Source organism: Pelecanus crispus, chromosome 10, assembly GCF_030463565.1.
Source record: "Pelecanus crispus isolate bPelCri1 chromosome 10, bPelCri1.pri, whole genome shotgun sequence".
Taxonomy (NCBI): domain Eukaryota; kingdom Metazoa; phylum Chordata; class Aves; order Pelecaniformes; family Pelecanidae; genus Pelecanus; species Pelecanus crispus.
The window spans coordinates 38,218,556-38,233,735 of NC_134652.1; the positions used below are offsets into that span (position 1 = coordinate 38,218,556).

The 15,180-nt window shown below is 53.5% G+C and overlaps 1 protein-coding gene across 1 annotated transcript in view; it reads right to left on the bottom strand.

Moving 5' to 3' along the window:
• Nucleotides 1-14,888, bottom strand: part of UNC5B (unc-5 netrin receptor B) — a 56,795-nt gene extending 41,907 nt beyond the window's left edge. Inside the window, 3 exon segments of the mRNA XM_075717430.1 lie at nucleotides 14,653-14,703; nucleotides 14,706-14,739; nucleotides 14,742-14,888. Of these exon segments, the coding sequence (XP_075573545.1) occupies nucleotides 14,653-14,703; nucleotides 14,706-14,739; nucleotides 14,742-14,888 (232 nt within the window).
• Between the last annotated feature and the right edge of the window lie 292 nt (nucleotides 14,889-15,180).

The window sequence follows — 15,180 nt, forward strand, 5'->3', positions numbered from 1 at the left end:
TGTGCAGCTCCCGGCTGCCCGGCGCGTCCTGCAGCTACCCACAGGTCACGTTAGTTATTCTTCTTGAAGGAAAAAAAATTAAAAGTCTACCTCTGCCATGCCTTAGTACCCACCCCGTGCATGGATGACACACTTAAGGCACGAGCAAGCAGTGACCACAGAGCTGCTTTTGCGAGCTCCAATGCCTCGGGCTCAGCAAGCAAACCCCAGGCTCCAGCCAAAATGCTCCCCATTTCTAGGGGTGATGACCCCCCAACCAACAACCCACCAGCTCCGCAGCCGTCCCTACAAACACTGAAGGCCACCGTCTTGCCCAAACCTGCAGCTCCGTGCCTCATCCAAGGTCCACCCACAGCACCATCTCCACCAGCCTGCACCCGCAGCAGGGTGCCTGATCCCGGCATCACCCAGCCGAAGCCCTTGCTCCCTCCCTCCGCGGCCGGTTTTCCAGGCAGAACAAGGATGGGAATTACTCAGGCAGCATGTGACATGACCACCAGAAGGAGGGCATTGCATTACTGGAGCTAAAACTGGATCCCAGTTTCTATTGTCTATTCTTTTGTAGTGATGGGAAGAAAGAGCTGCTGCTCTGTAATCAGGCCTCTTCTGGCTGCTTCGCTGCTTTTAGGACCAACCAGGATAATGCAACATTGCTTTCATGTGGCAAGAGAAGCTTATAAACAATACTATTACGCTGATACACCACCGAAATCAAAGCCTGCTCTGAGTCTCAGTTGCTCCCAGAGGCAGCTCGCTTGCCTCGGACTTAATATCTTTTCCAAAAAGCCTGTAATACAGTGAATGGACTAAATTTCATTCTAAATAAGCACTCATGAAATTTAATTACTCCAAAAATAATGCCTAATACCTCTTTCTGAAAAGAAGAGTAATTCCTCCCAGCTTTTGCTAATGTTCTTTTAGCCAACGCTCTGCATTTCTTGCTTCGCTCCTCTGTGTGCGAAGTTACAGATACAGCAGAGCAGCTCCAGATCACGAGTCACCCAAAACCCTGAAAGTCTTCTCTTCACTGACAATTCTTCATAGCTTTATTTCACCTTTTTTTACGGTCCAAAATCACTGAAATCTTGCCCCCCCACCCCCGCTAAAAATTCAGATTCTGAGCTCACCCGTACAGACAGATTGAGACTAAAACCTCCAGAGCTGATTAACTCAGCCAGAAATGATCTCAGCTGTGAAACATCACAAGGGCCAGTCACATTCTCAGCAGCTTCAAAATAGAGGTGTTTTTTTGTTTTTCTGGTGGTGGTTTGGGTTCGGTTTTGTTTTTTTTTTTTAAATTAAAAAGGATGCCATCTCTCTGCATCTGTGTTTTATCTGGAATAAACATCCTAATTCCAGGTTCTCATTTTCACCACCTTCTTGAGAAGCTCTTCGTGGTTTCTCAAGCCGCCTTCTGCACTGCATTAAGAGACCATTTCTGCAAATAACATGGTTTAAACCCCAGGGAACTCTGCAACAGGACAAGGACTCGTTTCACCACCCAAGTGACCTGACGCCGGAGCAGCCCTTCCCCAGGCTCAGCGCCTCTTGGCTTAAAGCATCTCCCGGGCAGCTCGGCTGGGACGAGCCAGGAGGCCACCCTGCCAGCGAAGCAAGGGCCAGCTTTATTACAGCACTTACCTAGGGACAAATGCCAGCCAGATCAGACCCTACGGAGACCCTCAGGACCTGCGGAAGCAGCTGGTACCGTGCCAACAGGAAGATGCTCTTTTCCCCCATCGTTCCCCTTGATGCTCTGTTTTCACCAAGCTGCTCCCCAAAAATGCGAGGAGCCAAAGCTGCAGGATACCCTTGACCCAAAGGTCTACAATAATCCAAACTCCTCCAGCCTGCAGTTTACATAGATGCCTTTTTAACTCTTTTCTTTCTTTCTTTCTTTGCTCTGCAGAGCAAGCCCTGAGAAACTCTTCCACATCCGACACACCTAGCAATCTCACCGCAGAGCTTCTTCCAAAGCACGTGTGTAGGCTACAGGGAAGCCCACCCTTCCCTCCCCATCTCTCCCGGGCTCACCCAGGCATAGGATGCCCTCCTCCTGCTTCCCCTTCAGCCACTCAACCATCATTAGTGAAGGACCATTTCCCTCGGCAACAATTAACATCATCAGTTAACAAGTGTCCTTTGCCATGAGCTGAAGGCATCCTTCAGCGCTTCTCTCACCTTGCCTAAGGTTTTTCCAACATTTTTCCTCAGTCCTTCATGTATTTTGGGGTACCCCATACCAGCTCAAACTATGCAGTTCCATAAGCGGCAGAAAAAAACCCCTGCTTTCCTACAGATCTGCTGCTCAAAATACTCACGCCCACGTGGCATTTGTGTTCCCCAATAGTAGGTGGCAAGTGTTATGCTGTTGAGTTTTTTTCGTGGGATATTAATAGATCCCTCTCACTGGCTGACCGGCTCGCCTAGATAAAAACTATATTGCTAATTTCCTAATCAGGCAGGCGCTGAACGGCGAGACATCTACTTCCAAGTCAAACAGGGGGAGGACTGCAGACACACAAACAGCATGACTGAAAAAAAAAAAAATCCAGATTTCTTTTTAGAAAACCAAGCTAAAAAAAGAAATCTCCCGCGAACAAACAAAAAACCCAAATAAGTCAGACAGCCAAAAGATAAATCCATCGGGATTTTTGGTGTCTTAGGCACAGGAGCTCCTCTTGGTGCATGGGCCAAGGAGATGCTGTGCCCCGCGGTCCCTTCTGCGGAGGGGCTGGAGCGCGGGGCTGCTCCTGGGGGGCACGGCAATGCCCCTCTCCTCCCGCGTCCCAGATATAGCGCGCTCCCCGCGGGCTGCCAGCAGACGGTTACCAAGCTGACAGGTTGCAAACGGCTCCGTAGAGCCGGCTGGGGAATCAGATATTGTCTCCATGCCTTTCATTTTGGAAACAAAAGATGTCTCCCAGCTAAAAAAGTTTGCTGTGGGACCTCGCCGCTCCCCCTATTTTCGGATTTCTTTTTAAAAGCACTTCAATCCAGCTCACATTGCTTAGGTCTGAAGTCTACACAACTCTCCGGGCTGCCTGCACATAACTTTTTCCACTCCGAGAAGGGAAAATGGATCTTTTCATCTGACTCTCCTCTCTGTAGCTGGAAGGAGAACACAAGGACAGCTGTGGCGCACGGCACAACATCAGCCTTGCTTTTCCAGCGAGCGGCAGGCACTCCCTTCCCTGCAAAAAGTTTCTTCCCTTGACTTCCTATCAAACTTGGAAATGCCATGAACCCAAGGCAACCCAGAGAAGCTTCTTCCCAGCATCCCTGCCTTTCCTTTACAGGAGCCCCAAGGGCTTGGAAGCAGTCCTGAACCCCAGCCCTACATCCGTGCGACAGCAGTGACATGCCAGGCAGGGACCCCAATCAAGCTTTAGGGTGGGTTTATTTTTTAAAATCATCCTTCAGTAGGCCACGCTGGATACCCCCCCAAACCTACCGGGATGCAAAGCACAGCCAAGCTGCGGGACTCCGGCTTCTTTTGCTTCCCCGCTGGTTTTAGGCTCTGCAACTTGACCCTCAGAGAAACATATGGTTTGCATTCTCCCCCCTATACTTTCCGTAGACTCGCACACGCTCTCCTTCCCCTGCCTCCCATAGGCACACAAGTCCAAGCCCTTTTCTCTTTAAGTGAGAAATCGTGCCGGCAGCCCTCCTCGTCCCTCTCCCAGGGAAGGAGACAGGCACAGGCAGACCGGGAGAGGCTGCAGTAAAACCCCTCGGCCGAGACCGCTAAGTGGGCTTTGCTATTTCATGCAGGGGTCATTAACAGCCTGGCTGGATCTGCTGCATCCCCTTATAGCCAGTCCATAAACACTAATGAAAACAGAGCCAGTATGTCATTGGGATATGGAGATGGAAAGGGGGAGGCAGGAAGCGCGTGCACAACAAAAACCCGCTCTTGCAAGCGGAGCTTTGCCTTCCCCAGCCGGCCGGGGACCACCAAAAAGCCGCCGTGCCTGAGCCTCCAACCTCATCCCTCTCCGCTAGCTGGAGAAGAAACAGCAGCAAGCCCTTCGGATGCGGGGACAGCAAACGGGTGCAGCGATGCCACGGCACTGCGGGGTGCCGGTGCTCAGGGGATGCTCCAAGGGCAGGCACCGGCCGCCGACGGGGTTAAGCAGCAACTTTGCCTCCTCTTTTCCCCCTCCCCGTGTGCAAAAATCATCTTTCTTTTCCCGTTAGGCGGTTTTCATTTAATTTTCTGCTTCATCCAGCAGCTGGGCTTTTCCCGGCAAAGAGACGACGGCAGCCTAAGCTGGTTTTTGTTCAGCCCAGAGGACCGATCCAGTGGGAAACGGCGAGAGGGATTTTTACGGAGCATTAGTTTGCCTTACCAACAAGCAAGGCGTCACCTTCCCCCAGCCCGCGTTGCGGGACGAAGTTAAAAATCCACGAGGGCCCTCGTACCGGCTTCTTTTTTCTAGTGGCCTTAAAGCACCGCACTTGAGAGGAGCCTCGCGGAGCCCGAGAGGGCTGTGGGATGGAGGGATGGATGGATGGACGCCCCTGGCCAAAACAGCGCAGGCTGTGATAGAAACCAGAAGCCTTGCGGTCTGCGAGTCCGACTGCCTTTGCAAAGCATGCCGAGCATTGCTGGCGCGCCTGCGTACCCCACGCCACCCTCCCGGCCGCGGCCGACGAATGCCGCAGCAAAAAACCCAAAGATCCTCCAAATTTATATATTTTCGGCGGCACGGGACCAGCAAGCCTGACAGTTTCTTGGAGCCAGGGTCAGCATGAATTCCTCTTAGCAGGTATTATAAAACCACACTTAAAATAAATCATCTATTTTTGACCCGTTGTGTTTTTAGGATTGGCGTTACTCAAGGTTTTAGCTGGACAGATGAGGCCCCGCAGTAACCTCTGGCTTTCCCTACCACATATCCCCCGGGATCCTTCCCGATCGGCTGGGACCCCTCTGCAAAGCCGGCGCGTGGGTTTTTCCATCCCTGGCAGGACCAGCCCCAACACGCCCCAGACTCCCGGGGTTTTGTTGCAAACTACAAAGGAACCTGCCCAATTTGCCCCGGTTTGCATAACCAGTTTATCCCCAGCATTTGCTTTAAAAACTCAACTCTTGTTAGTCACTGTTCAGCCCAAACAAAACCCAACCCTCTTTCCAGCTTTTGGATCTTGCTTTTCCAGCTTTGGGCAGAGCCAACATTTTTATCTTGGTGTATAAATTTTAGGGTCTGAAATATGTGCCTCAATACCTTTATATATATATATATACACACACACACACCTATATATATATATATATATATATATATAAAAACCAGCGTAGCCGAAGTAGCCACGACCCAGGATAGGGATTAACCGCATGGCTGCAACTCCTTCAATGCAAAGCTGGGATCCCTGGGCGATGGCACCATGGGATTTTAATGTGCAAAGCCTCCACAGCCACACCTCCCAGCCGTGCTTGCTTCACCCAAGCACAGACGAGTCATTCACCAGTAGCAATTCATTTAGCGTAAGACATACATGAAAAAAAGAGGGACTGCAAAGGGGGAGAAAATAAAAGTTTTATAGCCCTTGGCAGCCCACACCCTGGCTTCATCACGCCCTGGACCCCGGTCACCGAAGCAGCTCCGTGCCGCGCAGCCAAATCCCCTCTCCTGAAACAAATCCCTTTAGTGCCAACTCCGGAGCGCGGAAGGAGGCATTTGCAGGGCTCTGACTGCAGAAAAGCAGCCAAAATGACACGCAGCAGGCATCACGCGTCCTCCAGGAAAGCGTGCTTCCACAACCAAGCCAGGCATCTCCTCCTAAAGGCCAGGGGAGGATGAGAGGAACCGCAGCCCCGGGTAGAAATGCATGGGTGGAGATGGCAGGGGAGCTCGAATTGCCACCTCTTCTTCCTTCCAGCCCAAAGCATTAGCCCAGGGCCGACAGAGCCAGGCGTGCACCCAGCTGTGACACCGTGTCACCGAGCGCTTGTCCCCAGAGCATACAGACTGGTGCAACTCAGAGGAGACGCTACAGAGCCACGTAGGGATAGGAAGAAATGTTTTACACTGAGGGTGGTGAAGCACTGGAAGGGGTTGCCCAGAGAGGTGGTGGAGGCCCCATCCCTGGAACCATCCCAGGCCAGGTTGGACGGGGCTCTGAGCACCCTGGGCTGGTTAAAGCTGTCCCTGTCACTGCAGGGGTTGGGCTGGATGGGCTCTAAAGGTCCCTTCCAACCCAAAACATTCTGTGATTCTATAGGGATGCCACAGCCCCAACGGGGAGCTCCTGAGCACGGGGAACAGCTTACTCCCAGCCTAATGCAGATTTTCAGCAATATTACACCCGCCCTGGGAAGACGTCCTCAGGTCAGGTCCCAGAAAGCAGAAGGGACAGGACATTTAAGCTTCTCCAAGGTAGGGTGGAGGAGAAAACCCTTCAACGAGCCTAGTCTCTAACGCAGTGACCCAGACCACTGATTACTTTTAATTGCTGTGTAATTGGACTTGGGAGCCATGCTCTCATTTTAAGCACGTCTCTACATTTCACAGCTGTCTAGGGGGGAAAGAAAAACCTTCAAAATAATATTCCGGTGCAGGAACACCATCCAGCAACTGTAAAAACAGCCGCACCAGGCGGGGAGGCAAGGGTACCTGCACCCCGAGCAGCATCCCCAGCCTGTTTGGGATGAACAGGGGTGGAGGGAGGCTGCTGGGATCCCACACCTGGGCAGCGGCCATCCGAAACAAGGTGACGGCCCCAGGCCAGACCACAGCAGACAGCATGGCCACATTGCAAGATCCACCCTCATGACCAGCACTAATTACTAGCTTCATTTACAGGCCCTGCAAAGCCTTCAGAGAAGCCCCTCCAGGTGAGGGTGGGGACGCTTGCTTGGCTCCTTTTGGCTACATGGATGAAAAGCAAGCAGCAGACCGCAGGGTTTTTTTTTTTTTGGTTGTTTTAAATAGCAACCACTTTCTGGCTGCTGGAAAACACCCTCCTTCTGTTCTTCAAGCCAACCCAAACAGATAGAGCCAATAACGCAGCCGGGTGACGGCGTAGGACGGCGAGGTCTCCACGGGGGATAACAGGCATGCAGAGATCAGCCTCCAGAGCATGCAAGGCGGGGACAAGACCCACTCAAGACGGCAGACAGAGCCGGTTACCCCAGTGGAAGGAAGCTGCATTCATCCACCTCCACAAAACCCTCCGAAGCCCCACTCCTCCATCCCAACAGCTCTAGGTCCTCCAACTAGCAGTCACCATCATCCAAAGGAAGAACTACAACTTCCCAGCACATCACACGAGTCCACAGGAAAACTGGACAGTCAATGAAGCAAGGTCTTCTGCTGAGGACCTTCTTGGTGCCTTCAGCCACTGTTGGGTGGATGTGCCCACGTGTGCCACTGATCGTGAATAAGCCCAAAACCTCACAGCCTAGAAAGCATTGAGGACACCCACTGACAGCAACCGCAGACAGGAGGAGACAGCAACACTGCATCCCAGGCGTGTCCCTTCTCCCATTTAAATCTGTCCCGAGGAGTTTCTGGGCTGCTCTCTAACTTCCTGCCTAAGGAAAACTCCCACGCTATACAATGCAATGCAACCCTTTTAATAGCCTCCCACCTCCGCAAGTCACCCGGCCGGGAAGCCTGGGTTTGTTTTATGATGTCTTGTCCCTCCAACCTGCCACCACTCCAGGAGATGCAGGTACACTGAGGAGCCCACCCCGAGGTGGACAGCCCATACTGCTCCTCATTTAAGTCGTGGAGGAGGACGTGTAGAGGCATTTAAATGCTGCCAACCAAGGAGGGAGCGTGGCAAGAAGGGGGCAATCCGGGATCATTTCCAGGCTGGTGGCAGTTCCCAGGGAGGAGAGTTGTTCTGCAAATGGGAATTATAGAATCGTTTAGGTTGGAAAGGACCTTTCAGATCATCCAGTCCAACCATTAACCTAACACTACCAAGTCCACCACTAAACCAATTAAGGGGAGAGTAAGAATTTCATGTTTCCTGGCTTGGTGGCTGGATTATTTTTTAATGAAAGTAAAAACTAGGAATCATTAAGGTTGGAAAGGATCTCTAAGATCATCAGTCCAACCATCAACCCAACACCACCATGCCCACTAAACCATGTGCCAAAGTGCCACGTCTGCCCGTTTTTTGAACCCCTCCAGGGATGGTGACTCCATCACCTCTCTGGGCAGCCTGTTCCAATGCCTGACTACCCTTTCCGTGAAGAAATTTTTCCTAATGTCCAATCTAAACCTCCCCTGACGCAGTTTGAGGCTGTTTCCTCTCATCCTATCGCTAACTACTTGGGAGAAGAGACCAGCACCCACCTCACTACAAAGACGACGACTCACAAAGCAACGGCAGGACAAAATCAGGGTGGAGAAAAGCTTGCTCTCATCTCAGCTGCTCTCTCAGCTCCCTGCCTGGTGTGAGCCTCCCCTATGATGGGCTTGTATCGTTCAACAGCTACCACGTCCATCTCCATGCAACTTCAACGGGGAGGGAAGCCCGGTGGGGAGTAGCAGCACCATGGTGCCTTACAGGAGTGTTCCCCATGCACCATCCTGCGCTCAAACGCTCCCGTGCACATTTTACCTGTGCCTGAGTGCCATTTGGTTCAATATATCAAGGTGTGCTGAATCCATCCCTAGGGCAAGCCAAAGCATCCAAAACAATCCTGCACCTCCATGCAGTGACATCAACACTGAGAGCATTTCTCCACCTCTATGGAAGTTTTGTGGGTTCCCCCCCAACACCTTTCCAGCATCCCATGCTATCCACCTGCATGGATCCTCTAGTTGAGGGTGCTGCCCACAGCATCACTCCCGCAGAGCCCCAAAGCCCGCCTGGGCACCGGGCATCTGCACTCAGAGGTCCTCACCTCTCCTCCTGCGGTGGCCTCCGCTCGAAAGGCAGATGGATCTAATATGCATTAAACGTCTCCAAATGAGATTTTCCACGCTCTTTCAAAGGGAAACAATCCCTCAGCTTTCACACTCGGCGCAGGCTTATGAAGGCGGGGAGCCGGGGGCCAGCAAAGGTTATTCATGGGACTTTTATGGAAACCACACCAGCGGGACCCCCCGGAAGCATGAGAGATGCCGGGATCCGACTTTTGTGTCTGGCTCGATAAGGGTTTTGCACCGATTAGAAGGACAACCCACACTCGCAGCCCGGGGTATTCGGGCAGGGAAGGCATTGCTCATGGCTGCAAACAAGCCCTTTTCCTCCTCCTGGCTCTTACGGGAATAAATAGGGGAGAGAAGCAAGGGCAGCTGTGCTATACGTGTGTATATACGTGTATTATGGGCTGCTGCTGATCAGACTTGTGGGGCAAAGGGATGGAGGTGGAGAAGGAGACCCCCAAAGATGCTCTGCAAATCTGTATAGGTCTTCTTCCCTACCTGAAGGGCCTCATTCCCCCAGCGAAAGGGACAGCAGCCCAGACCCCAAATGCAAGCAGAGAAAAGCTTCAGAGTTTGAGGCTAGAGCTCTTCTCAGTTTGCTCCTTCTATAATCAGGTATATTACTCTTTAATAAGTGCCCATCTCCCAGGGTAACAAAAAAAAAAAAAAATCACTGCCTTTAAGTTAAAAGGGAAGAAACTGGCTCAAAACATTTGCTTTTCAGATCCTGAGGGATTACACCAGCCCCATCCACCCAGACTGAGCCCTGCGTGGCAGGCCGCGGGATGTGCCTCCTGATAAACGTTTTGCCTGCAGAAATCCGGCTCCAGGAGGAAGCCTGTCTCATGGTCACAGCCCAGTTTTGGGACTCCTGTGACACCACCACGCCTGCCCGCCAACCTGCCATCCCCATGCATGCACCCCAGGTGACTCCACAGCCACCCCCAGGGCTTGGGAGCTGGTAATTCCTCCCCCTCACAGCAAAAAAGGTCAGCAATGTAGGAGCTGGAAAGGAGATATTCCCCAGCACCTAAATGAGTGAGTGCTTGGCCATCAATCCCCTCTGGAGAGGGGCTGAGGGCTGAAGCAGGAGGAGGGAAGACACAGTGGCTTCCATGGATGCTCCAGGCAGGTAGGCAAGGTAGGCAAGAGCCCGGGCCTGCGGGCTGAGGAAAGATGGGAAGCAGAGTTCACACCAAAGACGAAAACATTTTCTTCCTCTTGAGCTGTAAGACACCCTGCCTGCTGCAGAGCATCGCGGTGGCACGTGGCTTGCTTTGCTTGCATGCTTTTTCCCCTTCCCCACCTGAATTTCCCACTTCCCCACTGAGAAACACAGGGAGCCAAACTTGTCATCACGGTCCCTTTACTGGATTTACCCAACCACCAAGAGTTTGGGTTTAGGCTTGCAGCTTCAGCACCCCCCCAAGTTACACCGGGTAGCAGCGCCTGGACCCCCAGTTTGGGGATGAGGACCAGGACCCACCACCCTGGGCACTTCACTGCAAACCTAACCCAGATATAACACACCCGTCTGAGTCCAGGGGAGCTCGCTCCAATGGGGAACAGCCCCCCCAAAAGCTGAGCTGAGCCAGCAGTTCTGGGAGAAGCCACCAAAAGCAGCGGGGAGCAGAGGAGACCTGAGCGGGGCCGTGCCGGGCTGCAGCGGGGAGGGACCGCAGGAGATTAAAGGCAGCGTGCAGGACATGCTGGAGCAAGCCCCATGCTAAATAATTCCTGCTTCCCTTTCCTCGTTTTCGAGTGTGGCTTTGCCCAGCCTTTCCCAGCCTGGCTCATGTTTGATCTCAGGGCTCGCTCTGCCTTTTCCTCACCTCCCAGCAGCCGATGCAACCCAGAGGTGCCTCGCCACGACCCGCCGAGCTGCCCCAGCCCCATCAAAAAAGCAGCCCCTACGTGAAAAAGCAAAAATAGCAAAGGGAAAGGAAAAGGGGGGAAGAAAAAAAAAAAAAAAAATCCCCTAAAAATCCAAGCTCAGCAAACATGTGGCTGCTCCCAGCCCAGCCCAGCGGTTTGGGAGGAGAGGGGATGGGGAACGGGCTCGGGAGGAGGAGACGGCAGCTCTTCCCCTCCACCAAGGAGCAGGTCCGGGGCTGCCAGCCCAGCGCATTCCTGCACCGTGAGTCAGGCCTCCGAAAAACCAGGAGGCTTCAAAAATAATACTCCATGCAGCCGGGATGCTTTGCTTGCCTTCTGGCTCCCCAGCCTCCCCCATGCACGCAGCCCCTGTTTTTAGCGCTTTGCTCCCCACCGGGACCAAAACTGATTTACACCAAAACCCAGCTGGGACCCTCAAGAACAACATCACCCTCCGTGCTGGGACCCCAGCGTAAAGCTAAAAGGAAACCCACGCTCCGAAACTGCCTCGACAGTAAAAATTCAAGCGTCAGCCAAGCCTGGAGGGCTGCGGGGACAGCGAGACGGAGGATTTAGGGAGTGTTAGGGAGGGTGCTGCATTCAGCAAGGGGCCTCCAGGCTCCCACCAAGAGAGGTCCCTCGGAGGGCGGGTGTGAAACCAGACATCAGAGCAGCTTTGTGGGGCTTTCTGCCTCTCCCAAGTCAAAGCTCTGCATTTCCCAGCCCCAGTGCAACCCCACTGCAGGTCATGCAGGATTTTTTTCCGGTGCCCCGGTCTGACGTGAGGAGCCGCATCACTCAAAAAGCTGCCGGTTCACCACTCCTAGGGCACCACAGAGGTTCTGGTTTGGAGGGGAAAGCATCTCACACAACATTCCCTTTAGGTCCTGAGCTCTGGCAGAGCCAGGGAAGGATCACCGGAGCTCCCTTCACCCCTGGATGAACAGCAGGAGGAACGAGCCTTCGTGCCACCCGACACAGACACCCACACCCCCCCTCCCCAGCATCCAAAGGGCCAGGGCTGTGCCACCGCGCTCTGACTCACGAGCAGGGCTGGCTTGCACAATACAACTGATTACAGCAAATTACAGCTTTGCGTATTACGGAAAACCAAAAATCAGAGGCAGCGGGTCTTCAAATGCCGTGGCGGGGCCGACTGGCAGCCAGCGAGCGGCTCAGGCATCCCTTGCACCCCTACTAATCTCCCCGCTTCCCAAGGCGAGGCGCACGGGTGGGATGGCAGAAGGGGGCAGAGGGAACGGGCTGCTGATTTATGCACCCCCCCCCCCCCTTCCCCGCCCCGCTCCAGCAAATGTTTTCGCTCGCATTAGCATCGCTAAAGCCGGGAGGATATAAGTGAATAGGAAACAGCAGGAACCTGTGGCTTTATGGCACCAACATCTGCTGTAATGAACTCCTCGCAGACTCCATACAGCCGCTTCCGTCCTCACCTCGCAGCCCCGCGCTTCCTGCCGCTTCCCCGGCCCCGGCCTGTGAGCCTGGCTTTTGCCGAGCAAAGCCCAGCTCACGGACTCTCCCGATAAGCTACGGGGCTGGCAGGCTGATCCCACCATCCCCAAACACGCCGGGAGGGGGAAAGCCGCAGGGCTGAGGACTTGAAAGCGCTGCCGCTGCTTAGAAATGGAACCAAAACCAAGCTCCTTGTGTCGTCTTGGCTTGCTTAACTGACCCAAAACTACAGATTTTTTTTTTTTTTTCCCTGTATGGTTAGGGCAGGGATGGAAAGGGAGCCAGCGCGCACAGCACCAAAAGGACCCACGGGACCTTACACAGGAGAGGAGATAAAGGACACAGCTGGACTCTCCAAGCTGCTTACTGGGTCAGCAGTGGTGCACTTTTGATTTCCAAACAGAGATAAGGCAAGCTGGGGTGCACTTTTGATTTCTAAACAGAGAAAAAATCTGGATTTCTCCCCTACCCCCCCAACTACCACTTCCAAGAGATCCTGCCTTCTTCAAAGTCATGTTTTTCCATTTCTCTCCATTTTTTGTTGTTTCATTATTTCATGCTGCCACTACCGTGCACAGAGAGCACCCGCTTCTAAGAGAGAGGGCTCTGTAACCAAGAAGCTAAAGCAGAAGGAGACAAAAAGCCAGAGGGGATCCTTGCACACGCACCCCGCCGTCCTCGAGCGAGCCAGCCTCCACCTCCTGCAAGGCTTTGCTGAGGAGCAACAGGTCTCCGAGCATCTCTCCCCTGGCCGTCTGCTCGCGACGACAGCATCAGGAGCCCGCGACCCACGCCGGCGGGGGACAGCCATGCCGATATCCCCCTCCCTCGGTGCTTTCCTGATGGTGGCACAGCAGAGGGATGGAAGGACAGTCCTTCACCAGGACGGCAGCGTCCCGCTGCCTGCAAACACCCTTGGTCAGCCAAGCTCACTCCCCTCCCCGGCCTCCAGCATCACCCTCTGGATTTCGGCAGCCCTTCGGCAACCTCTGTGCAGCCGGCCTCATGGGGAAAGGCCCTCAAGCGAGCTCAAAATCCTCGCACCAAGTTGTTTTCCTGCACCAGCAGAACGAAGCCCAGCGAGCAGCCCGGCAGGCAAAAGCCCCAGGAGCGGTGCAGGGGGACGCGGGTGGGAGCTGGGGTTCCCCCAGCAGCAGAGGAGAGCAGAGCAGCAGCCCTGGGGGTGAGTGGGCCGACTGCTTCTGGGTTTCAAACCCCAATCCAAAACAACACTTCTCCCCCCACTCTGTTGCAAAAGGCAACACAAACAGTATGTACACTCTCTGTTATTAAAAGAGAAAATTATTTTCTGGGTGATGTCTGTCCCTCCCTCCCTCCCTAAAACCAGGCAAAGATGCGGAGGGGAGCGGATTATCCCCGGCGCTAAGCACCCATCTCAGCTCCCTCCTCTGCATCATCCCGTGCAATCTCTAACACTCCTGGAGAAACACTAATTCTAGCTCTACAGCTAAAAACTTTATACACATTTACCTGCGCCCGATTAACAGTGTGCCTGTAGAAAGCTCCCCAGACTCAACCTGATCCAGCTTGGTCAGGTTTAACTTGGTTTTTTTGCTTCTTCATTCCCGTTTTTTTTCTTCTTCATTCCCTCCCTCCTGCCCAGTTTTCTTTCAAACCCTGCATGAACTTGGTGCGTGCAAAACTAAAGAGCACCGCACGGGACGGAGCCAGGCACGGGGGTCCCGCACCACCAACGCGGCCGTCGTCCCCCTCCCCAGCATCCCCAGCAGCTCCAGCCTGCTTGGCCACAGCGAAACCCTGCCCTGCAGCAGCCTGGCTAATCCAGCCTTCCCAATCCCCTGCCATCCACAGCATCCCACGCCGTGCCGAGCCTCCCAGCCCCTCCGGCACGCACCGTGCTGCTCCCGGCCGAGCGGGAGGCACCGGTTGCCAGCTCTCAAAGCTCTCCCTTTCCAGCAAAGGGAGAGTTTCTTCTGGCTGGAGGATGCTGCTGCAGCACCGTCCAGGCCACTGCATAAGTCAATAGTGCCATTTCTGTTTTCCATTTGCCGAAACACACTAGATCTTTGTGCGGCAGAGGCGGAAAAAATATTAATCTAATTAAACTCCCTCCCCAAAATTCCTCGTCACCTTAATTACGCTTCAGAACAGAAGGCTCGGTTCATTTTCCTACAAAATCAGCTTGTCAGGAGGCGCTTTTAGCTACCAGCAAGACCAATCTGGCTGCGCGCAGCTTCGCGACGCGTCCTCAAAACCCTTGCCAGAAGCTGCGGGAAGCGAGCGATGGGCTCTCCTCCCGAGTTCCCACGGGGAAGATGACCTTGCCCATCACCGGAGCCCCGACGGTTACGGTCTCTTGCCACCTCTAAAACCCACGGAACTTTACGGGGCTCCACTTCTGAGCTCTACGCTCGAGGACATCTTTCTATAGCTGGAGGATCAACACCGGCACCTTTGCTTTGCCACCGCCGGAGGATGACAAAGTCCTGAGATGCAGAAGATGTTCATGAGTTTGCGGCGTGGAAGCTGGGGGGGGGGGGGGGCGGAAATATAGCGGAAAGGCTGAATTTGATCACAGGAGTCCTAACGAGAGAGGGCAGCAGGAGAGACGCGCCTCTGTTTATTGTCTGTGGCAGGGATTACCAACGGAAGGGCTGGATTTAAGTGCATCTCAATCACAAGATTGGGTTGCGCACAGGAAACTTTGAAGAGCCATAGGAAAAGACCACTTAGCTTGCCCGGCCATCAATAGCTCGGTTTCTAAAAACGCAGATTTAAAAAAAAAAAAAAAAAATATATATATGTATCTCCAGGCTGAATAATTACTTATTTGGATGATCTTAAAGGTCTTTTCCAGCCTGAACGATTCTATGATTTGACCCGCTGGGGAATCACAGCCGGCGACACTACGAAGGGGGCTGGGTTTATTTTGCTTTTCCCAAGGGGGGGAAAAAAAAGAAAA